This window comes from Vitis vinifera, chromosome 9 (genome assembly GCF_030704535.1).
Source record: "Vitis vinifera cultivar Pinot Noir 40024 chromosome 9, ASM3070453v1".
In the NCBI taxonomy this organism is placed as follows: domain Eukaryota; kingdom Viridiplantae; phylum Streptophyta; class Magnoliopsida; order Vitales; family Vitaceae; genus Vitis; species Vitis vinifera.
This window is the reverse complement of record NC_081813.1, coordinates 20,034,645-20,059,907: the sequence shown is the minus strand read 5'-3', so window position 1 is coordinate 20,059,907 and position 25,263 is coordinate 20,034,645. Positions and strand designations below refer to the sequence as shown.

The following is a 25,263-nucleotide window of genomic DNA, read 5'->3' as shown; positions in this document are numbered from 1 at the left end:
TGTGAAGATAGAGAAGAGATATTCAACCTGAGATCATCCTGCATTTTTCTTTTTGATCAGAGTAGAAATTCTATAGCGACAAAGTGGATGTAGCTTTCATATTGAGAGTGAACCATTATAAATCTTGTATATGCTCTATCTATTTTCTATTTCTTGTGTGTTATTGCTCTCGTTAATAGATATTTTTTCCTAACAAGTGGTATCAAAGTCTGATTTGAGTGAGAGCAATGGTTAGAGAAGATGGATCTAGGCTTGGAATCAGTAAGTTCGAAAGTATAGTTTTTACATTATGGAGAATGCAAATCACAAATTATCTCTATGATATAGTAGAATGATTTTCTCCCATCCATGAATGTAAGTATGGTAAGTTGAACCACGTTAAAACCTCATGTCTTTGTGTGTGGATTATTTTATCTTTGTGTTCTTGAATTAACATGTTTACATTAAAGCTTCTATTGACACAACAATTGGTATCAAACACTTGGTTGAAGATTTTTTTAAGAACCAAAGAAAAACAAGCATACAAGAGCATGATAAAAGGAATTTTAATTGAAGATGGAGTCAATTGTTCTCTCGTTAGGATGTGATATAAAAAGGTGTTTCAAGAGAGATGAAAGATCTAATTGGTATAAATTGATTTTTGTAAAGCATATTGTATTGAATATTTCTTATATTCATATATCATTGTAATATTAGATTTCCTCATAGAATAAGGAAAGTGTTGGAAGTTAGAGTCAAATGTCATTTGAATTCCCTTAGTTTCAAATAAGTTATTTGAATTAATCTTTGTTGTTTAAATTTTATGTTTATCAAATTAGGAGTCTTATCTAAGTTTAAAAATAAAGATAGCTATCTATTTGGTAGTTATCCTATTTTTTCTAGTTTCCTAGATTTTGAGGATTCTATTGAAGAGTCTTAGAATAAATTAGGGTTGTATGTTATTCTTTGAAGGAAGAAAATTGAATTACAGTACATACTAGTTTTTCTTCCTTCTCAGTGACAGAAAGTTATTATAAATATCTTTATAAATATTCTAGGTCATGAGGTGGAAAGCTAATGAGATGGGGATGGGCTTTTGAAGACCATATGTGGTGGATAGATATGTGAGGAAGAACGAGAGGTACCTGGCGGATCAAGGGAGCTTGTGGTTCAGGGTGTGAATAGAAGGAGTGGGAAAACATAGGATGTTTCGTGAACCCAATAGTTGTAGTTGATTCCTATCCTTTGTAATATTCTCTATGGTATAATGGAATGAGTGAGAAAGTTTGTAGTTTAGGGTGTAGATACAAGGAGCGAGGAAACATAACATGTTTTAGGAACCTAATAGCTAGTTTCTATCCTTTATAATATTCTCTATGGTACAATGGATGATTCTCTTTCATCCATGAATGTAGACATGGTTAATCAAACCATGTTAAAACTTCACGTACCTTTATGTGTGGATTATTTTATCTTTGTGTTCTTGAACTAACATATTTACATTGAGACCTCCGCTAGTACAACACATGTCACAATGATGTGGAGTAAAGGAGGTAAGTACATGTCAATCAAAGAAGATAAGAAAAGTTCAAACTTCTTGATTTCAAAATCAAAAGATCATGGTGAAAAGTGAAGTTCTAAGACACCAAGGAAAAGGAGAAATGTAAAATACCAGAGATGAGGAGTTCAAATGTAGCTACTCTAAAAAGATTTGGAAAATGAGTCAAAAAGGAGTTGATCTCACCACCATATATCTTCCCAAAAAAAAATTTTTGTACCATCACACTAAAAAACATATAAAAGAGAAAAAATTATAAGATCCTTGAGCAATAGCCTTCCATGAGGCAACTATATGACCAGCTTAAGACAATTTTGGTGTCTTATCCATCAGAGTACAACCCATAAGTATTGAAGATGATTGATGACCCAAAGTTGTAGTTTCCCCGGGAAATCAATCACCAAAACCACTTCATAGGAGAGCTTTATTCCTCAAAGAGGGAAAAATAAAATATATATATATATATATATATATTCCTCTTCCCAAGTCCTAAACCTCCTTTCTTGGGTCTATGTACTTGATCCAAATGAATGAGGTAGTTTTTCATTCCTCCCCTAACTTTGTACCAAAAAAAAAAAAAAATGGAATCTCTATTCTTTAGTCTTTAGAGGTCATAAGGAGCCTACCTATAATTTAAATCTGAATTTGATTGAATTGTTTGATAAATGAAAAATTAAATTCCAAAATTGTTTACTTGACAAATTTATTCTTACAACGTTTATACTAGTCATCCTTATATACAAATATTACATTCCAACAAGATACATATGAGGTCAATCCAAATTTGATAACATTTTTATAAATGGAAATATATATAACATTATGTATACAAGAATATTGAAAGTTTTGGTTATAAAATCTCGAAAACAACAATAAACATGCAAGATTTTTATAAGAACTTTAATATCTATTTTGAAAAAAAGAAAAGAAAAAAACACACACACACACACAAGCACACACCTTGAAAAAGACAAAAAAAGAGAAAAATATTTTTAAGGATCATAAAAATGATAATAGAGTATGAATAGTTTGTTTTCAAGGAATTCATTTCAAAATGGATAGAATATAACAAGAATTTAATTGAAGAATGTAGCCAAAGGGAACAAAAAATTAAAAAAATCTTAAAACCACTTATTGTGTTTTGCTTTAAGTGATTACTCAAACTGCTATTAACATATTAAGTGGTTTTTAGTAGAATATAGATATAAGTGATAACTTTATTGTATTACTAAACACACACATAAGAAGGGCCCATTTACATTTTCACTTTTCATTATTTATTTATTTTTATTAAACAACACCTTAGTTACTAGTCATACTAGTCACCATCTACATCAGTTGACCTCATGGAAGCTATAGCTCTTATGTAGCCTAACCCTAGGATGGTTGTCTACACTCAAATAATGTGGACTCAGACTTCAATTTTTAAGGATTGTAAGGAGAGGAGTGAAAATAAAATTATATAAGTCAGGAAAAGTAAAATAAAAGATAGAAAGAGAAAAGATAAAAAGAAGAAAGATAAATAACTTTGGAGTCTCACTAAGATCTTCTAAGAGTCTCATCTAAAAAAAAAAAAGCAATGAAGTCTCCAAATTGAAAATTGCAAGGTATGCAAGAAAACTTAATATTAATCATCAATCATTAATTTCATTTTACACAAATTAGTCTTATTTATAAGCTTTAAAAAACTGAATAAGACTATGAAAAAAGAAACCTAACATATATAAATGACTTTTATTTCTTTCCTAAACGGCTAAACCTCCTAAATCTTTTAAATAATGGAATAAAAAGGAAAATAGAAACTTTCTTTTTAGAATTAAAAACTTAAAACATTATAGGAATTTCCTATAATAAGAGTTCCTAATAAAAAAGAGAGGAACATTCTAAAAAAGGACTGAAATAAAAAAAAAAATTAAATTCTAGTGAAACTCAAATATTAACTACAAACTAATTATGACTTCAAAAACTCAATAAAACTCAAAATTACTTAAATACCCTCAATAGAGTAATTTAGATTTCTTTATTTCTTTTTATTCCTTTCATGAGTAGATCTTGGAAATTAATCCCCATCAAATAGCTTATCCTTCTAATATTTCTCCCTTCTTTTCAAAAAATAAAAAAGTACTTTTGTTCCTATAAAGAACCATCAAAAATTAAAAAAGAAATATTCTGATAAAAGAAATCATTTAAAACAGGATTTAGGTGTGTATTTTCCTGGGTACAACCTGCAGATTAAAGATGTCATCAATAATTGTCGCAGCTTGAACAAGTAAAACCAGAGCTTTCTTGTCTGCATCAGTGACCCCAGTCATCTGTATCACAAAAGAAATTTTTTTTAAGAATCAATTATGATGTGTGAGGGGAAATTTTTTTACAAATGCTAAATACAAATGAGTATGCCAAGTCAAGTACTAGAAACATTTCATGGTTAGAAGAAATCAAATCTACCTTGTGATCTATTATATATCTAAAGGCTTATGGTGTGTAAATTTTCAGACTAGATGACAAGAAAGATCTTCTTTATTTTGTTTTCTTTTTATTTAAGCAGTTCTTTTCCATTTGAATCTTCCAGTTCCAACTCTACATATGTGGAAGTTCTCATCAACTTGAAAAATAAAATAAATGAAAAAATACTAACTTCTTGACTAGTTCTATGCATGTATGACCTGCTTTGACATTTCAATGTACATATAATATGTCATACTGGACATACAAGAGTTTAATTTCATCTATTTCAAGAAGGTCTCCTTACTCATGAGACATTTCATCTCTGGACCGTAGGAGCTATCTTTTCATGAGACCATGTCAGTATACAGTGTGATTCATGTGAGGAAGCAATTGCTTCTGCATAGCTCTTAAGCTATTGCAACACCCATAAGTGGAATCCCATCTTAACATGGAAATGTAAACAGAATCTTTTATCAAACCATCTAAAATAAATAGCCAGCCAGCTTCCCATATCTTTCTGAGTTGATCATAAAAGAATTAAATTGCTTCATTTCCAAGAATACGGGTGGTGGCTTCACAAAAGGTTTCCAGGCAGGGAGGAGAGTGGTCTAACAGACAAAGATATCCCATTCATGGATTTTGAATTATAGAAATAATTAGTAATAGGTAGAGCAAGGTAAATAAAATAAAAAATAGTTGCTTGTAATCAGGGGCAGAGCCAGAGATTTTGGTTAGAAGGGGCAAAGTTGAAATATGCAGAATGATTACATATATATAAACAGTTAGATTTTACAATACTAACAATAATAATAATAATAATAATAATGATTCAAAGGAATTTTTAAAAAGACTAGAAAATAGCGAGAAATATGGCTATAAAATTTTCAATAATTTTATTAATTATTATAGGAAAAAAATAAAAAAAAATTTCAAGGAATTTAATCATTTTTCTAATAAATTTAATTCTTTTATAAATAAGTAAGGCTTTTTCTGGAAAATGTTTTCAAAAATAGTTTTTGAAAATTGTTCTCTTAAATTTTGTAGAACAAATTAAAGTTCGTTTTGGATTCTAAAATGTTCTTAATCTGTTTTCTATATTTTTAAATATGTTTTAAGCTTTTTATATATAATAATTTATTTTTAATCATTATTCATATTTATATGATTATTTTTTAAAATAATCCTAAAAAAAAAGTGAAAACAACTAAACCAAATATGTTTTCCTTTTTTCTTTTTTTTGTCCCGAAGAACAAAAAAGTATTTTAAAAAATTGTTACCAAATAGGATTAAGCATAAAATCAACTAAAAGTAATGAGATTATTTCCTTAAAATTTTCTATGATATGATAATATTACAATGAAACTATTAGTAAAATAAAAATTTAAAGTTAAACATAAATTCTCATAATGTGAATAATTAAATAGCACACAATCTAATATAATTATTTAACTTATTTCTAAATTAGACATTATTTAATTAAGTCTCAAAATTTAAAAATTCAAACTCAAAATTGAAGAGAACATACAAATTAAAACAATTATTCAATAAAATGCCAAACGTAAAATTACCCAAAATTTAATATTATTAGAAAATTTATAATAAAATTTAAATTTTACATGTGATGAAAGAATGAAAAATAAATAAGTTGTTGTATGCATGACAAAAATTAAATTAAATTTTAAACATTCAAAATTAAATTTATCTTTTGTGGAGTATTAAGTCTCTATTTTAATTTTTATTATTTGAAAACCTTTAATTATATATATGAGATTTTTTTGAGGGAAAAAAATTTGAGGGGAGGCATGTGCCCCTTCTAGGCCCTTATTGGCTCCGCCAATGCTTGTGATCATATTTGTTCGGGGAAGAAACCCATTTACATAGGCATGATAATGGGACATGTTGCGTAAGTAAACTCCATTCCAACTCTACTTTGGTGGTCAGTAAACAAAACCTAGGTTCAAGTTGTAATTTCCAAATCAAACTAAACTAATAAGATCCAAACCTAGGATAGGTTTTCTTTTTCCTTTTTTTTATTTAGCTATTTATTTAATTTGGAGTACGCATAGAAACATAAAAACGTCATCAAGGATATATGAAACAAGAACACCATAGAAATGCCTTCTGATTTGACCAAATGAAAAACTAGCAACCACAAGATTGCTACATGTAAGACAAGCATCATCATAGAACTGATAATTACTTCTTTTTCATCTATATTTTTAAGGACATTATATAATTTTTTTTTTTTTTTTGGTAAATAAACACCAAATTCATTTTTAAAAAAAAAAAAAAGGACACCACAAAGTACAGAGGGAGCATACAAATAGCGCCTAAAAGCACAAAAACCAAAAAAGAACCCCAACAACAACTTCCTCCCCTAATAAGGACCCAACCACTCAATAAAATGAAAAAAATACAAGGAATCTATCTCTAAGTACTACTTTATGCAATAGAACAAATTCCTAAGAAAGAACATAGAAAGAGCATAATGCTCCTCATTATCAAACGCCCTGAGATTTCTTTCCCTCCAAACCGTCCAAAAAATACATAAAGGAGCTACTTTCCAAACCTTTTTTCTTTGTTTGCCCACAAACGAGTCATGTAACCTTAATAAAGCCTCCTTAACTGTAGGAGATTGCACCCAATGGATACCAAAAAGATCAAACAACAACTTCTAGAGAATCCTAACTAATGAACAATGAAGGAGAATGTGATCTATGGATTCTTCATGTTCGCAAAGAAAACGCCTATTGACCAAAGACCATCTATGTTTTTTAAGATGATCTAATGTCAAAACTTTTCCCCGTGAAGCCTCTCAAGCAAAAAAATTAACTTTAGAAGGGACCCAAGAATTCCAAACTACCCATGTTGGAAAAGAAACAATAACCCTGGTTTCCAAGACGGTATAAAATTGCTTAATAGAGAACTTATTAATATCCGAATTCAGCCATACCATCTTATCTTCCCCCTTGTTGAATATAATGTATTTATAGTATATTATCTTTCCTTGTTAATATAGGTCACATGTATGGTAGTTAGGACTCCTAGCCTTGTATATATATATATCTCAATTGTAAGTAGACATTACATGAATGAGAATTAAGGTTTTTCTCCTTTCTCTCTCTCTTTCAACATGGTATCAGAGCCAAGGAAGAAAACCTAATTCTTTCCTGTTTCCCGTGTCATCAACTCCGGGAAACCTTCCGGTGACTGTGTTTCTTTCCGGTCACCCTCCCCATCTCCCAACACTTTCCGGTCAGTCGGATCATCGTTAGAAACCACTCACCGCCAGCGAAATTTTCCCGGCGACCTATTTTTCCGACACTGACCATACCAGAAGGAGCGCCTGGAGGAGATCTCCAACTTTTGTGAAGGCACCGGCATCAAAAGAGGATCCACGCGCCGGCCACGCTCCATTTTCCGGCCGGCGACTGCATCTCACGCGCCGGCGCGTGAGGGCGCGTGAGGCCTTTTCCGGCAACGCGCCTCCTCCTCCAGCCTCGCCTGCCGCCGACCAGCATCCCTACCTACCTGGTTCTCCCATCCGAGCCCTGCACGTACCTCTTTTGGGGATTTTTGTCTCCGTCAGCCCTCCAAACAGCCTTTCCGGCGAAGTTCCGGCTACTTTCTCTCCACCCCAATCCCTGCACGTGCCTTGGGAAGTGTTCATCTACCTTTCTGGTGGTACCACGTCGCAATCTGAGGCCGTCTCCCTTTTTCGGTGGTGCCACGCCGCAATCTGAAGCCGTATTAGGGCTCTCTTCGATCCAAATACGTGAATATGTCCACCAAAAATCAGATCTTTACCTCTGTTATCTCTGGATCTCCTATGATTACCTCAGAGAAATTGGTTGGCAGTGAAAATTATCTTTCCTGGTCTGCCTCTGTTGAACTTTGGTTTATGGGTCAAGGATATGAGGATCACTTGGTTTCCCAGGAGGCAGATATCCCTGAGGTTGACCGCGTACAGTGGAGGAAGATAGATGCACAGTTATGTGTTCTTGGCCTCTTTATCAGTTGGATATTAAAAATGTCTTCCTTCATGGTGATCTTGCCGAGGAAGTTTATATGGAGCAACCTCCTGGTTTTGTTGCTCAGGGGGAGTCTGGTTTAGTGTGCAGGTTACGCCGTTCTCTATATGGCTTGAAACAATCTCCTCGAGCATGGTTTAGCCGTTTTAGTTCTGTTGTTCAAGAGTTTGGTATGCTTCTCAGTACAGCAGACCATTCAGTTTTTTATCATCATAACTCCTTGGGGCAGTGTATTTATCTGGTTGTTTATGTGGACGACATCGTCATTACAGGCAGTGATCAGGATGGTATTCAGAAACTAAAGCAACATCTTTTTACCCACTTTCAGACCAAAGACTTGGGGAAACTCAAGTATTTCTTGGGAATTGAGATAGCTCAATCCAGTTCTGGTGTGGTCCTTTCCCAAAGGAAGTATGCTTTAGACATCCTGGAAGAAACCGGTATGTTAGACTGTAAACCGGTAGACACACCTATGGATCCGAATGTCAAACTTGTACCAGGACAGGGGGAGCCTTTAGGAGACCCCGGGAGATATCGACGGCTCGTAGGTAAATTGAACTATCTCACCATTACTCGTCCAGACATTTCTTTTCCTGTGAGTGTTGTTAGTCAATTCCTACAGTCACCATGTGATAGCCATTGGGATGCCGTAATTCGTATTCTTCGATATATCAAAAGTACACCAGGCCAAGGTGTGTTGTACGAGAACAGAGGTCATACTCAAGTTGTTGGTTACACAGATGCAGATTGGGCTGGCTCACCCACAGATAGACGTTCCACTTCAGGGTACTGTGTTTTTATTGGAGGTAATCTAATATCTTGGAAGAGTAAGAAACAAGATGTAGTGGCCAGATCTAGCGCTGAAGCCGAGTATCGAGCTATGGCTTTGGCAACATGTGAACTCATATGGTTGAGACATCTTCTTCAGGAGTTGAGATTTGGAAAGGATGAACAGATGAAACTCATCTGTGATAACCAGGCCGCATTACATATTGCATCCAATCCAGTCTTTCATGAAAGGACCAAGCATATTGAAGTTGACTGTCATTTCATTAGAGAGAAGATCGCATCAGGATGTGTTGCTACAAGTTTTGTCAATTCAAATGATCAACTAGCAGACATCTTCACTAAATCTCTCAGAGGTCCTAGGATTAAATATATTTGTAACAAGCTTGGTGCATATGACGTATATGCTCCAGCTTGAGGGGGAGTGTTGAATATAATGTATTTATAGTATATTATCTTTCCTTGTTAATATAGGTCACATGTATGGTAGTTAGGACTCCTAGCCTTGTATATATATATATCTCAATTGTAAGTAGACATTACATGAATGAGAATTAAGGTTTTTCTCCTTTCTCTCTCTCTCTTTCAACACCCCTCTCTATCAATTGCCAATCCATGCAACCGTAAAAATAAATCCATAACTTCATCCACCTTCCAATCATTCAAAGGTCAAGAAAAACAAGAGTTCCGATGCCCTCTCTCCCCTAACTAAACCAAATGTCCACCACCCAAGCATCTTTTTTTTTTTTTGATAAGTAAACACGAAATATGTTAACACAAGGCAAAAAAGCCGCATAGCATACAGGGAGTATACAAGGCGGCAAAGGCCTCACAACCAAAAAGAGACAAAAAACTCACCAACCCTTAAATGGAGGCTAACCACTCCAAGAATCCTATAAGGGAGCGCGGCTCCGCTCCACTATACAATTTTGCCCAGCCCCACACATTACAAACAAAAAAATTCTTAAGTTTCTAAATAGCTAACTCCCCTCCCTAAAAGCTAATCTATTCATCTCCTTCCAAACCGTCCAAAAAATAAATAACAGAATGGATCTTCATATTTTTTTCCTCTTTTTACCCACAAACGAGCCCTTCGTGCTAAGTAGAACCTCATTTACAGTTTCTAGAAAAACCCACTGGGCACCGAACAATCCAAGGACAATCTCTCACAGCACTTTGGCCACTGTACAATAAATGAGCAAATGATTTACATTTTCCTCTTCACTACCACATAAAAAGCATCGATTAGGAAGTTGCCACCTTCTCTTTTGAAGTCTATCAAGGTTAAGGACCTTTCCCCAAGCGACTTCCCACACAAAGAACGCTAATTTAGTTGGAACTCTATCCACCCAAATGTCATTTTTGGGGAAAACGGAGATAATGGGGCTGATCAATAAGTTGTACGCATTCTTAACACCAAATTGCCCGTTTTTTCCTCCCTTCCAAAAGACCAAGTCTTCCTCCAATGTAATCCTTTGACCCCTTAAGGCTTGGAGTAATTCACCTACCAAGTCCAACTCCCAATCATTGAAGTCTTTGAAAAACCTTAAATTCCAGCCTCCTTGACCAGAATTCTGGTCCCACATTTCTCCCACTGTGGCGTTCCTATGTGCAGCCACGGCATAGAGCTAAGGGAACCTTAGGGACAACTACACACCCCCACACCAAGGATCAGTCCAGAATCTAATTCTGGTGCCTTTTCCCACATTGAAAGCCATATTATCCCAGCACCAATCAGATTCCTTCAGAATTTCCTTCCAAACCCTAACGCCAAACGCCCCCATTTGCCTTCTTAGTCCTCCACCCAAGTTCCTCTTGCCCATATTTCACCGTAAGCACTTGCTTCCACAACTCGTCCTTGGCCCGAGCAAATCTCCAAACCCATTTACAAAGCAAGGCTTTGTTCAAGAGGACTAACTTCCTCAAGCCAAGCCCCCCCTTCTCCTTACCCGTACACACCATCTCCCAATTGACTAAGTGGGATTTTCTTTCCATATTTCCCCCTCCCCACAAAAAGTCTCTTTGCAACTTTTCTAGCCTTCTTGCCACTATCTTAGGCACACGGAACAGGGACAATTGATACAAAGGCATACTAGCCAGCGTACTCTTTATGAGGGTGATTCTTCCACCTTTGGAGATATACTGCCGTTTCCAAAGGGCAAGTTTCCACCTCACCCTCTCTTCCACCCCATCCCACACGGAAGAGGCCTTATTGGGCGCCCCCAAGGGCAGCCCCAAGTAGGCTGAGGGTAACTGACCTACCTTGCATCCAAACTCCACAACCATCTCGACGATCTCTTCTACCTCCCCTACTGGGATAATTTCACTTTTAGCCAGATTAATCCTTAACCCTGAAGCAGCTTCAAACCAACATAAAATCCAGCTCAAGTAGGTCAGGTGCTCCTTCTTTGCCTCACAAAACACTATTGTGTCATCAGCAAAGAGAAGATGAGAAATATTGGCAATCGACCCACTACCCCACCAGATGTTGCACCCAGAAATGCAACCCCCTTCCATAGCCCTCCTAATAAGAACACTCAACACCTCCATTCCCATGACGAACAAGTATGGGGATAGAGGGTCACCTTGACGTAGCCCCTTTGAGTTAGAGAAAAACCCAGTAGGCACTCCATTTACCAGAACTGAAAACTTAGCAGTTGAGATACAACTCCACATCCAATCCCTCCACTTAGACCCAAACCCCATTTTTTGCAAAACCCTCATCAAGAAATGCCAATTAACGCTGTCATACGCCTTCTCAATATCCAATTTACAAATTAGGCATTTCTCTCCCCTTTTTTGCCAAGAATCAATCACCTAATTTGCAATTAAGGAGGCGTCCAGAATCTGCCTATCCATGACGAAAGCATTTTGATCCGAGGAAACCACTTTTCCAATCACTTTTTTAATCCTATTGGCTAGCACCTTGGCCAATAATTTGTACAGCCCCCCCAAAAGACTGATAGGTCTGAAACCCCCCAGCTCCTCCGCCCCTCCTTTTTTTGGTAAAAGGACCAGAAATGTGTTGTTGAGGCTCTTGAGGAAAGAATTTTGCTCATGGAACTCCTTAAACATCTCTAAAACCTCCTCTTTCACGAACTCCCAGCAGCATTGCCAAAAGGCCACGGTGAAGCCGTCCGAACCTGGAGCCTTGTCCTTCATGTCCATTAGGGCCGAATGAACTTCATCCTCCGAGAAGGGAAACGCCAGGATTTCCGCTTCTTGGTGACTGATCTGATTCAAGTTTAGCCCCCCTATATCCGCCTTCCACTCCAAATCTTCCGTTAGCAATTGTTTAAAGGCGTCTGCAATCCTTGTCCTTACTTCTTGCTCCTCTGACAACCATATCCCATTAATTTTTATTTTGTCCATGGAGTTCCTCCTTCGGTGTGCAATTGTCATACGATGAAAATAACCCGTGTTTCTATCCCCTTCCCTTAGCCATAACTCCCTTGATAACTATCTCCAGTGTATTTCCTCTAGGTTTACCCACTTAGCATATCCCTCTTTGGCTTCTTTTTTAATAAAGATTTCTTCCTCTGTCAACCTCCTCTCACTTTCCACCTGATCCCAGTATTTCACTTGCAGTAGAGCTGCAAACTTATTACTTTCTAGACTCCCAAACACATCCCTATTCCAGATTTTTAAATTCTGTTTAATCACATTCAGTTTTGTAGCCAGCTTATAGCTAGCCCTTCCTCTAACCGACATCCCTTACCACCAGCTCTATATGAGGTCTTTAAACCCTTCCACTTTAAGCCACATATTTTCAAACCTAAATGGTGAAGGACCTCTTCTTATGCCACCCCCCTCAATTAGAATAGGAAAGTGATCTGAGATGGGTCGAGGCAGTCTTTTCTGGATCCCATTGCTGAACTGATCAAGCCAGCTGGGAGACACAAGGAATCTGTCCAACCTGGCCCAAGCTTGATTATAAAGACCTCCACTCCAAGTAAAAGATCCTCCTTGCAGGGGGAGGTCAACAAGAGGGGAAGGAAGCACACAATGGTTCATCACCACACTACTTATCTGTCCAAAACTTCACCCTTCTCTCATTACCCATTACAAAAGAAAAATGACCCAACAAAGTGTTACGTTCCTTCATAATAGATTTCTAAAGCCCAACTCCATACCCATCTCTAACTTCACCAGACCACCACCCACCCTCTTCCTCTCCATATTTGCCCCTAATCACTCATGTCCAAAAGGCACCTCTTTCTGTAGCAAACTGCCAAATCTATTTGCACAAAAGCATCTTATTTAACAACGAAAGACGTAGAATCCCTAACCCACCCTTACTCTTGTCCAAACCACAATGAACCACTTCACAAGATGTATCTTCTTATTTTTGTAAACATTTATTGTCCAAGAATATATTTTATTTGTTATACATCTTCAAGTTTATGTGGTTTCTTGATCCCTACAAGAAGTAACACAAAACTAAAGTAATAAAAATAGAATTTTCTTTTTACTTCACATATGCATCCTCGATTAGGCACCAGCCACTAGTCATGTCAAGATGAGTATTCAAAGAACAGAAAACTAAAAAGTCCAATAATATATACAAAAGACCCAAAAACAAAACAAATAAAACAAGACAAAACAAAAGAATTATGTGCTTAACTGTATCCCACCCAATATTACATGAAAAATAAAATCTCTAAGGCAACACAATGAACCAAACACAGAACAAAATATATCAGTGAATATAAACAAGTTGAATACCTCTGCCTCAAGAGAAATAGGAACATAACGACGAAGTTGTTTCTGCAGAGTTAGACTGCGTTCCTCCATGTTCTCTTTGTACCTTAATACACAATCAGTATGTTATTGCCAGGAGAATAAAAAAGTCATACAGATAAGAGAGAATCTGCACATGTTTGATTGTCCTTTACTGGATCCAGTAAGATACTCGTGGCCTCACAATAACATGGTCGGGGTTGTCACATCAAAGCAGGTAACAGGGTGTTTTTTTGTCCCCACAATAACCGAAAAAAGAGACACTTCTTAGAAAGGAAACCAACCGTGGCCTTATTCATCAAAATAATTTCTTTCCAAGGTCAAATTACTTCAAAAAAAGAAGAAATTAAATATCAAAGATAGGCTCTTCAAAAGATAGCATCAAAATTCTTTTCAGTTTTTCATTCAGATTCCAGGGAATGAATCAGTTTCACATTGAGACCAAAAAAACAAGGAATAATTTACCATGGCAGATCCAATTTATACCTTTGTGCAATTATATCAAAGAGCTGACCATATTTCCCATTTACATCATAGGGAACATACTCTGGATCTTCTTTAGCAAGTAACCTCTTATATTCCTCACAAGAAATGTATTTAACAGCAGAAACTTCTGATTCCTACCAAAAAATAAAAAGGAAACAACACTCTTCAGATTCTTGAAAAAAGTCTAATAGTGAAAACCATGCAGTTGTAATATGCCATATGTTAACTAAAAGGATAAAGAAGCGTGAGAAATTACACACAGGTCAAAGCACCTGAGATTTTCCACATATGATGCTGAAGCATGAGAACATATAAATCTTAGAATAATGATGTTTGTGCCTTACTATCAGTTGGCCAAGGTCTACAGAAGTGAACAACTACCAAAGCAGATTCCATAGAGAGGGGTTCTTTCTCTCTCTCTCTCTCTCTCTCTCTCTCTAGTTGTTTGATAAGAAACCATACTTGTATGCCAAGTAGTTCTAATACTTAAATTATTAAAATAATCATATATGAATTATAAAATTCCAATGCAAAGAGAAGTCCCAATCAACCCATTTTTTTCCCTTTCTTGCCATTTGCCAATGTGCTTTAGCAATATGGCTAGCAAAGAATCATAAGAAACCAGTAGGTTGCCAAAATATGATTAGAAATTTTAATGATCAAGATCAATTGATGTAGCCAAGGTATGCAAGGGTGACAAAAATCAAAATGCCTCTAGCCAAAGGTTGGATAAAGGCCTAGGATTAGACCAGGCTGAAACAGAATCACCAAATGTCGCTAACTGTGAATCACTACATGAGAGAACCAAAACAATAGATTTGGGATGAAGTTTTTACTTCAGTCTAAAGTTATAAAGCTGGTCCATTGAGTTTCCCGTGACACATCCTTTCCATCCCCATTCTCTTCAACATACTGTAGAAAAGTTCAAACTGCTTCTCATAAGTGGCCATCAATTTTTTTTGTTTGTTTTTTTTAGGGGATAATGAGTAAGAAGTGGAGACCTTAAAAACTAAACAAAAGTGACAAGAAAAGAAAAATAGGTAGAGAGGTCTTAGCCACAGCCCAAACCCAATATGAATAAGGAACCCATGAAAAGAGCATCCCACTTTACCAGAAACATCTAGAATTTTGTAGAGCTAATTATCGAATTTTTATGAGTTTCTCTCCTTATTAGACAACCAAGAGGTAACAACAAGAAAATCTCCCTCTAATTTAGGCTTGATAGACACAAAGCTTTAGCCTGCAACGAGATTGTCAATAATGCTAGTATCTCTACCTTAATTGATGAACCCACTTCATCAAAATTTAGGGTAAGCTTTTAAATTGTACCTAAATGATGTTTGATCTTGCCACCTATGGGTAGTTGTCCCAGATTTCCCAAAGAACATCCATTAAAGTTTTAACTTTATCAAATCCATTTGAGGAGTTTACCACTTAGGCATAGTCTAACTCTTCCCATGTGATCTCTTCGCATGGTTAATATTTTTCCAATCTAGAAACAAAACTTCAAAGGAATACCTGTAAAAGGATCAGTAACCAATGCCTAAATGGAGGAGAAAAAGTAAAGGTGATCTAAATAGCCTACATCAATCTCTTTTTGTCCTCAAAGACCTTAGCATTTCAATCTAACTGTATAAACCATATCAAGGTTAAGTTAGCCACCTGAACAAGAAATCTTTGTTTAAGCTGATGGCCAAAGATTTGAAATAATACTACCAACGTATTTGTTATGGCCCTCTAAGAGACACCCAATTAACCTTAGCAAGACAAAACATACTATGCCAAAGTCCCAATGCTATAAAGCAATGAAAAAAGAGATGATCAACTGATTTAGTACTCTCTAAGCAAATGATGCACCAGTTCTAGATGAGAGCTTTGTAAGGCCTCCTCATCTGAAGCATATCATTGGTATTAATCATCTTATTAGCCACAAGTCATACAAAAATCTTAACTGAGAAAGAGTGCTAAAAGTGAACTCACTGAGAAAAATTTTGATGGTGTAAATAACCAAGTCATTCCCACTAAGGTACATGTGTAATAAGGAGGAAAGAAGAATTGTTAGCTCTTTAATTTATGGATCAGAAAGGTAGGACCAGAAATTGAAATTCCAAGATACAGAGGTAGTGGAAGGAACTAGAACAAAATCCTCAAAATCCAGAAAAGAAACATGAAAATCTCTAGTCCTCAAAATTCTGAAAAGAATAAGAAATTGAAGCTTTATCCAACCATAGATCCTGCTAAAAAGAATTTTTGCACTATCTCCCATGGAGATACAAGTACAATTAGAAAATCAATGAAAACTTGAGCAATAGCTTTCCAAGGGCATTGGTTCGACCACCTAACTACAATGTTGGCATTTTATTACAATGCAACCCATAAATGCTTACGATGATCCTATGCCATAAAGCATTGCTCTCCCTATAAAATCTTCACAATCACTTACCTAGGACTTTATTCATCAAGGAGATCCTACTTAGCCCTAAGCCTTCATCTATTTTTCACTTGCACAAATGCTCCCAATTGATAAGGTGGTCTCTCTTCTCCTCCACAAACTCTAACCAAAGAAAATCCTGCTATACTCTCTCAATCCTAGTAGCTACTTTTACTACTATGTAAAACAAAAAGTAAATAGGTCAGGATAAGAGATAAACAAGACTGTACAAGGGTTATTTTGCCACATAGGGAGCAAAAAGCTTTTTTCCAACCATCTAGACCATAGGATATCCTAGCTAAAAGGAGCCAATCAAAGACCATATTCTAGCATTCTCTCCACCCAAAATGCACCACAACATAGAAATAATTTAATTTTTGTGGATAAGATACCCAAAAAAAAACATTGATGAAAAAAAGAATCATAAGAAGAATATAGTTAAGGATGAGAGATCATTCATTAAGGAAACAAGAAAAACCTAATCAAACCACGAGAGGAAAACCCAAACAAAAGTAAATAAAAACGAGGACCCTATACACCCAATGTCCCAATAACAAGGAAGCAATAACCTAAAAAGATCACAAAACTATACTTCTATGACCCTTTCCAAAACCACGAAAACCAAAGACTAGGACAGTGATGCCATAGTGAACACCTAAGTCAACCTACCTATAGGGAAGGGCCTATGCTACAAAGAGAATAAATGGGTGATGCAGAATTAGTAACCTACTCCTCTTGAACAAGACAAAATTATCTGGCATTAAATAATTCTTGGACCTACCAATGTGAAGCATAATGTTGAGACTTTATTATGAGTTGTTTGATACAAGGCCCAACTCTTACAAGCATGTTTGCCTTCCAAAATCTCCTGGCAGGTATAGAAATGTACCTTCACATCTTAGACTTGAAGCCTATCATTACATATTCCACCTCGAACGCTAAATGGTTCCCATCTAAATAATATTTTCTAAGTAAACAAAAGATATTTCCACCAATACATACATACAAAGAGTCATGTGGTGCCACATGACACTCCATTTGGGAATACTTAAGCTGTGAAATCATTGCCCTCATCATGAAAATAAATGTACACAAAGTCCATTGACAACCATGCTGAATTGACAATCATCTAGCTTCCATTGGGCTTTGACTTTTTGCTTGGTAATTGTTGGCAAAAACATATAGCAAGTATTGGTGCTTCAGTTTTGGCTTTTTGCAGCATTCTACTCCTTGATGGTCCACCCACCTTCCTCGTGACAATGAAACGATATTTATGGATATCAAGGTACCATCTTTGCATAAACTAAGCCACTCCATCACCAATACAAAGTATGAAGGAAAAAAAAAAGTTTTTAATCAACTGTTTCACTAAAAAGACACAGGAAACTTTTACCAAATGTTTCCAATATTAAGTAAAGCTCTACCAATAAGTGTTCTCTTACTCCCACAAAAGCTTCTTTAATGTAGCATAGAACAAGGATCGCATCTTCTAAGCATGTAGCACATAAACAAGGACCAATTTCAGAATAATATTACCAAATGAATAAGAAATTCTCTAGTAAAAAACATTAATCTCCTCACCTGTAGAGTAAAGGCTTCCAGAGGTATAGGAGCAAGAGTTGTTACCAAATACACATCATTGAATTCATTATTAATGAATTTTCCATCATTTATGACACTGCACTCAAAATGCAAAGCCAAGGGCAGTTAGTCAAACAGCAGCAATTTCATGCCTGTACAGAACAAAGGATGAAAAAACAAACAAATTGTTTTAATAATTCATAAAGAATAAATAAAATATACTCTACTTACAAATCTGAGTTTATGGCACAACCATTGAAGTTTTTGAAATTGAGTTCTATGAGAGGCAGTAGTTTTGAAGGTTGACCCAACCTAACATTGTTTGGACAACACCAACTCCTCTTCCTCCTTCGGGTTCATTAAACTAAATTTCAACCATTGTTCTTTGGTCCATCTAGGGAAAATGGGATTAAGGAGAAAACACAACCCCACCCTTTTAGGGTACATTAAACAAAATTTAAACAATTGTTCATTGAGCAACCAAGGGCAAGTGGGGTTGGTGGAATTTTCAAAGATCATTTAGGCAGGATGGTTGGACATTTTTCAGACCAGCTGCACTCGGCTTGGCCATTAACCCAGGGACTCTTGTTTCATTGGAGGATTGTTTAAGGCTTCTTTATGTGGTATCAGCAACTTTCGGGTGGAGGGGATTCAACTATTGTTCTTCCATGTGATTTCATGGATGTCTCAAGGAAAGAAGAGCATTGCAAATAGGATTGTTGGATTCAGAAAATCATCAACCTGTCAAGAGCTCCAGGTGCTTCTTTGCTTGGAAACCTAGATTGGCAAACCAGGTAAAAGATAGGTTGACCAAGTGAGGAGCCTGGATTTAGTTTGGGTCCTCAGTTGGGGAATTATGGCAGGTGTCTTCTAGCATCACACTATACTAGGGCCATTTTATATTTAGATTCTTTCTTTTCTTTTTTCCTTTTTTCTTTTTTATTTGGATAGGCTATTTAGATTCTCTTTCTTTATATGTTTGGTTAAAGGATAATTCATCCTTCCTTGTACCTGTTGACATTTCTATTACTACAATTTGTTTATACACTCAAAGGAATGGGAGATTATCAGCCATAGCATAAATCATCAAAATTGTTATCGTCCTTCAAGCCTTGTCCAACAGTTTCACATTGGCTGATTACTTCCCTGCCACTTTCTTCTACCCAAAGCTATATTTTCCATAAGTTCAAGTCAAATTAGGAAACAAAAATTTAAAAGAATGAATACATCTTCAACCTAAGCAAAGGATGGATATCAGAAGTCAAAGCTACAGACCAGAATCTCAAGGATGGATATTAGAAGTCATAATTGTGTAGCAGGATCTCCCTCATGACCAAGTCGATATCAATAGGAATTCCTTCTTCCCCTACAAAGTCAATGCTAGGAGATGTATTTTATACAGAAGGAGGATACACACGCAAACCAACCACAGGTGGAAACATATCAGGTCCATTGTAGGCCATTCCAATTTCCTTAAAAGAAAAACACATTACTGCCCACTGCTTGTACTCATTTTCTTCTTCCTGCCATCTTTCACAGTTTCTATGGCTTCCCACTTGCAAACAGCTATCCACTCAATGATCTAGTCTTAAATCTTCAGCATGCATAATAAAACCATGTAACAACTTGTTTGTTGCACTACCAGTTATCAGGGCCAATCCAGGCTTATCTTGAACACTTTGTTTTTATCCAAAATATCCTTAGTCTTGAGAATCATCCACCTTTTAACATCCTCATTATAAATTTGACTGATATTTTATACATTTTTATTGTCGTTGTTCCTTCCATCAAATATGACTATTCCAAATGTTCTATTAAAGTATTCACATCTCTACCTATTAGGGTTGTAGCCCATATTGTTAGTTCACCATTATCTAATAGCTTAAGTTTTTGGGTGTATTAAAGCCTTATTTTACAGAAATTCATGAATTCAAACATCATTTCTTGTTTATTTCCCCCATTTTATTGAGCCTACATGTAAGCTCAAAGAAAGGTACCCTAAGGTGAGGTGTTAGGACCATAGCCCATGTCAATATATATTGATGGCCATAAACAACTTAAGCTTTTGGGTTAAATTTGTAGCTTAGCAGAACCTTAATATGAATTACATATTTAAACAGGATGCAAACTTCTGAAACTATTGAACTAGATATGATCCATGCAAACAAGCACATGAAAGCCTACTTCTTTTTAACCATTTTCAATGTTCATAAAAACAACTCATTAACTTTTCTGCAAAGCATACACGCTTTACCTCAAAATTTAATAAACATTCTAGGATGCTAGCTTACTAGATGTGGTTAAAAATAACTTCAGACAAAACCTAGCAGAATGACTACCAACACATCTTAGTGATTTATTTTCCAAAAACATTCAACGGCGAAAGATGCAAAACATAATGGGGAACCGTGAAATGCCATCAGAGAAGAAGGGGCTTGATCTACCAACCATTCTTGAAGGAAAACGAATAAAAATTCAAAGGCATCTTTTGGAAGGATTACACCAAGCTCTTCATGAAGCTCCCTCCTGAAAGCATAAAAACCTCAGTATCAATAACAAGTAGGACAGCATAACCAGAGCTACTAGAACTCGTTCTGTCAAAATAGATCTGTCAAGGGATGGAAAATTATACAAACCCATCTGTTGATATCTGAAAATAGAGTAAAAACATAAAATTCTATTTAGGAAATCTATATTTATTTAGCTGCGAGGAATCTTCACATAATATAAGGATTTTTTATTAAAAAAAAATGAAAATCCAATCAACAGATATTCATTTTAATTACTAGAGGAGGAAGATAGAAAAGAAAAACACACACAGATTCCTTGGTTATTTTCTCTGAGAAAAATGTTAATGAATACAGGACAGATCAAATTGGCTTCATGGTTGTCATTATCTCATTGTTGGTAGCTACACAATCATAATGGATATTTTAGCAAGTAGGAACACTGTAACCAAGTTGCAGAGCTGGAAATGTCAGGATTGAATGGTTTAGGATGTTAACTTTGTGACAATTGTGAGACACCCATCTCAACCCAATCAGTCAACCAGTTTATAATTTTTTTTTGTAATTAGAAACAAACAAATATATTAATTAAGAAAAAATAAAACATGAGAAGGATAAGAATCCCCCCCATGATATACAGACCTAACCAAAAAGATCTGAAGAAACCTCCACTATGCAAGGAGGGCTATATAATAGGAACAAAAAAGCCTATACAAGTGTAACATCTTCTGACCCTGTAGGCCCAACCTTAGGGTGTACATATCAAAAGTCAACTAGTTCATATTACTTTTACTGAAGTTAATATTATAATGATGTCCAGTATATAATTAACAATATTAATATTTCAAAGATGTTAAGAAATGTTATATGGAATTTTAAAAATTAAAAAATAAAATAAAATTATAATAAAAATAAAAATAAAAAAACAAGATAAAGAAGTTGCAACCAAGTTCAATTCACTAGGAATCATAGCAATACCCATTTGATCTTGCCAAGGCATTACCAAACTAACTACCATGCCCTCAACATAGCCTAATCCAGACAGAAGTTATCCTGATTAGGCGTGGTATCATCTAGATGACAGTTACACTAAACTGGGAACTATTTGGACGTATGGGGAAAATGGTTTTCTCCTCCCTATGGACATAGCCTTGAGAAACGAAGTGTGGAAGATCCTTCAAGAGCAAGCAAATCCCAAGATAGCTAGAATCAAACAAAGTTCATCTACATGAATGGATTTGTTATTTGTCACCTTGCAGTTATAAGGGATGAATCACCGGCAGATATATGGCCAGCGCTGGAGATATCCCACAACCCTGGCCATGAATCCTTGCAGTCAGCACGTCGTTGAAGAAGCAGTTCTTGTGTACTCTCAGAAAAAATCCACACATGAACAGCAGCATGGTAATCACCGTCTCTATGAACATCTCCCCTATATGTATAGCAAACTAATTTATTCAAAAAGAATATCTAAATTTATGCAAAAGAAGTAAGCAAAATTTTATGTTTACAAAAATGTAGCCATATGGGTCATCACTAAAATTAATTATCACAACAAATAAATAAGAGAAATCTAGCAATTTCTCATCTAGTGGCATGATAATAGCAACTTTGAGGAACATGAACAGTTCTGCCCATGGAAACAATTGAAACCAGACAAAATATTTTATAAGTGGGAAACTCTTCAACAAATTTTCCATTCTTGGAACTGTTGCTCAACATAAAGAAGCAGTAGCTAATCAATAGATCAACAATAGCTTTCATGCAACACTGTCATAAACCATTAGTTAAGTGATAAAATCAACCAAAAAAAAAAAACGGTTGGATAACCAAAATTAAATAAGAGAAAAATGCTTATCACTGTTATACATTAAACAGATAATTTAAGACCTCAGTGCAGAAAGTTCTTCAAGCAATAGAATTTACTTAGATTTGCACCTCAAACAATAATGTCCAGGTTGGCTCATTCAGCCCACGAACATTAATAGGAAAGTACAAGGTAATGTTTAAAATAAATACTAAAAACTTCAAACAGTAAAAAAAAAAGGGGGTCTGCTTCTGTTCAAATACCGAAGAACAAGAGTAATGTAACTTGGTTTTTCTATTTAGTTTTCATAAAAAATGAGAGTTACAAATTTGAAATTCATTTACTCTATTTGGTTGCGGAGTAAATTATAGGATAAAGAAAAAGGAAACCAATTTTGTTTGAGTTTGGTGTCTTTTATCCATCAGGAACTGAGAAAGAAATTTTCCATTCAATCGATCAGTCATGATACAAAAGTTTAGCTTGTTCAATTTAGTTTTGCCCTTTTTCCAAACTAAAACAACACAAAATATAAGATTCAAAATTTTAACTTTCTTTTCATTCATTTTCTCAACAATAGGAGCTCAGAGGACCAAATGAAATGTTAAAAGCAAAGAATTGTGCATGGATAAGATTAAAAACTATTCTATGAGAAACTCCATATACTCCACTAGATTGCGGAGAAAATTTAAGAAAATGGGAATGGAACAAAAAATTTAGACACTACTTTCCAAAGAAAAGCTAAAACCCCCAACACAACTAATCCCACGTTGACCACCCATTTAGTACATTTGAGTTGACACTTATTGGGGGCCAACAAATAAGAAGACAACCCATAAAATATCCCAAATTTTTTTTTTTTTCTTCATTTTTCTTGGCAACCAAACAAAGCCCAAAACACTAAACTGAATGTTACAAATTAGAAAATACACATTAATAAGATTATCCCTTTGGTTGCCAAGAAAATTTATTTAAAGGGAAAAAATAAAACAAAATCTTCAACACTAGACCCTCCCAAAAAAGCTAAAAGCTCCATTCAATTGATCACAATACTGAAATTAAATTGGTAAAAGAAAAAATAAAAACTCCTTTCAACTGAACCAACCATACCACCCAATTACTAAATTTGAGTTGACTACTTGATTGGTGGGCAGAGCATAAGAAAACAACTCACGAAATATTCAAAATTTTCATCTATATTCCTTCATTTTTTGCATTTTTCCGCATATATTAGCAAGAAAAATTAGGAAAATCCACTCAATTATCCTAACAAAACAGCCCAATTAGATAAAAAAAATAAGCTAACTACTTTATTGGTGGGGAGGCCAAAGCATAAGGGAAAAAACCCAAAAGTATCTAAAATTTTCATTTATTTTCCTTTTTTTTTTTCCATTTTCCTGTAAACAAAAAAAGCCCAGTAGATCAAACGAAACTTAAAAGTAAAATAAATAAATAAAATTTAAGCATTCATAAGATTCCCTGCTTGGTTGCAAGAAAATTTTGGAAACTCCACTTCAATGATCCTATTGGTAAAATTGAGTTGACTACTTAAAGGGTGGCACAGCACAGCCCACAAAATCCCAGCATTCATTTATTTGTCTTCATCTCTCCATTCTTGGCAATCAAACGAAGACTAAACGGAATGTTAAAAAAACAAAACAAGTAAGAATTAACAACGTCCCCGTTTGGTTGCCAATAAAATTTAGGAAACTCCACCCAACTGATCCTAACACAACAACCCAATTAGCAAAATTGAGTTGACTCCTTCATTGGTGGGAGACCAAGAGCATAAGAAAACAACCCACAAAGAATCCAAGCATTTCCTCTTTCATTTTTTTCCCTGAGTTTTCTAGGAAAACAAACAGGAAGGCGTAGAAGCAAAGAAGAAGGGGAGTTGCCTGGGCTTGGAAAGGCCAGTCCTTTGACCAGTTTTGGTGAGAACGTCAAAGTGCTCCTCATGAAGCAGAGGCTCCGCCATTGATGCCATCCACACTCAATCGCCGAATAATCAAGCACTCTTTGTTGATTTTATACTGGTTTATGTTTGTGAGTTCCTCGCAACTGATGCTTGGGAATTTCTTCACGACTTCAACCCACGCTTGAATCCAATACTGCAACTTTTTGGAAAATGAGAATTGACCTGTTTGGGCACCGGTTTTAAAAACAGTACGAAAAACCTGAAGTGTTTTAATGTTTTACGGAGCAAATGTTTCTTGGGAATACTTTAAAACTAGGTGCAACTTGGATGGGTCGACCCGACCCAACTCATACCCAACCCCATGTTTGGGTGGGTTGGGGCAAAGATTTCATAACTCGTTGAGTTGAGCTAGATTTTCTCAACCAAGCTTAATTTGAGTTGGGGTCAAGTCAATCTTTGAGCAACTTGAGCCTAATACGAACCTAATTTAATATTTTTATAATATTTATAATGTTTATTATCCTATATGATAATTTTTATTTTAGATTTAAAAAAAAATATATCAATTTATAATTATATCATATGTTTTTTCATTTAAAAAAAAAAGACAAGTTAATTTTCATTTTTTTATTATTATCTTTAACTTTTGTGTTATTTATTATTTAAAATATAGTATAAATATATAAATAAATAATTTTAAAACAATTATATATGGATAATCATGCAATCCAATCAATTCGATCAAGCCAAGTGCAATCTGATCAACCTAAGGCTAACTCGACCAACCAAAACTCAGCTTGATTTTCGAAAAATAAGGTTAGGTTGGACTTGGTTTAAGTACTTCATGTTAGAGATCAAGTTGGGTTGAATTTAGATTAGTTGTTTCTTAATTTAGGTTGGGTTTGGATTAATCATCAACCTAACCAATTCGTCCAAGTTACAGCCCTATAATTAAACTCTTTTTTTATGTTAATAAATATGTTTTAAAAATAAT

The 25,263-nt window shown here is 35.3% G+C and overlaps 1 protein-coding gene across 1 annotated transcript in view; it reads right to left on the bottom strand.

The window, feature by feature from the left end:
- The window catches only part of LOC100241564 (nudix hydrolase 3), a 44,084-nt gene extending 19,539 nt beyond the window's left edge, over positions 1-24,545 (bottom strand). The window contains exons 1-7 of the mRNA XM_002271866.4: positions 24,250-24,545; positions 21,800-21,979; positions 20,489-20,566; positions 18,041-18,137; positions 14,029-14,162; positions 13,528-13,609; positions 3,763-3,849 (exon numbers count right to left, since the gene is read on the bottom strand). Coding sequence (XP_002271902.2) covers positions 3,763-3,849; positions 13,528-13,609; positions 14,029-14,162; positions 18,041-18,137; positions 20,489-20,566; positions 21,800-21,979; positions 24,250-24,338 — 747 coding nt within the window. The 5' untranslated portion in view covers positions 24,339-24,545. The remainder of the gene's footprint in view (positions 1-3,762; positions 3,850-13,527; positions 13,610-14,028; positions 14,163-18,040; positions 18,138-20,488; positions 20,567-21,799; positions 21,980-24,249) is intronic.
- Positions 24,546-25,263: the final 718 nt, after the last annotated feature.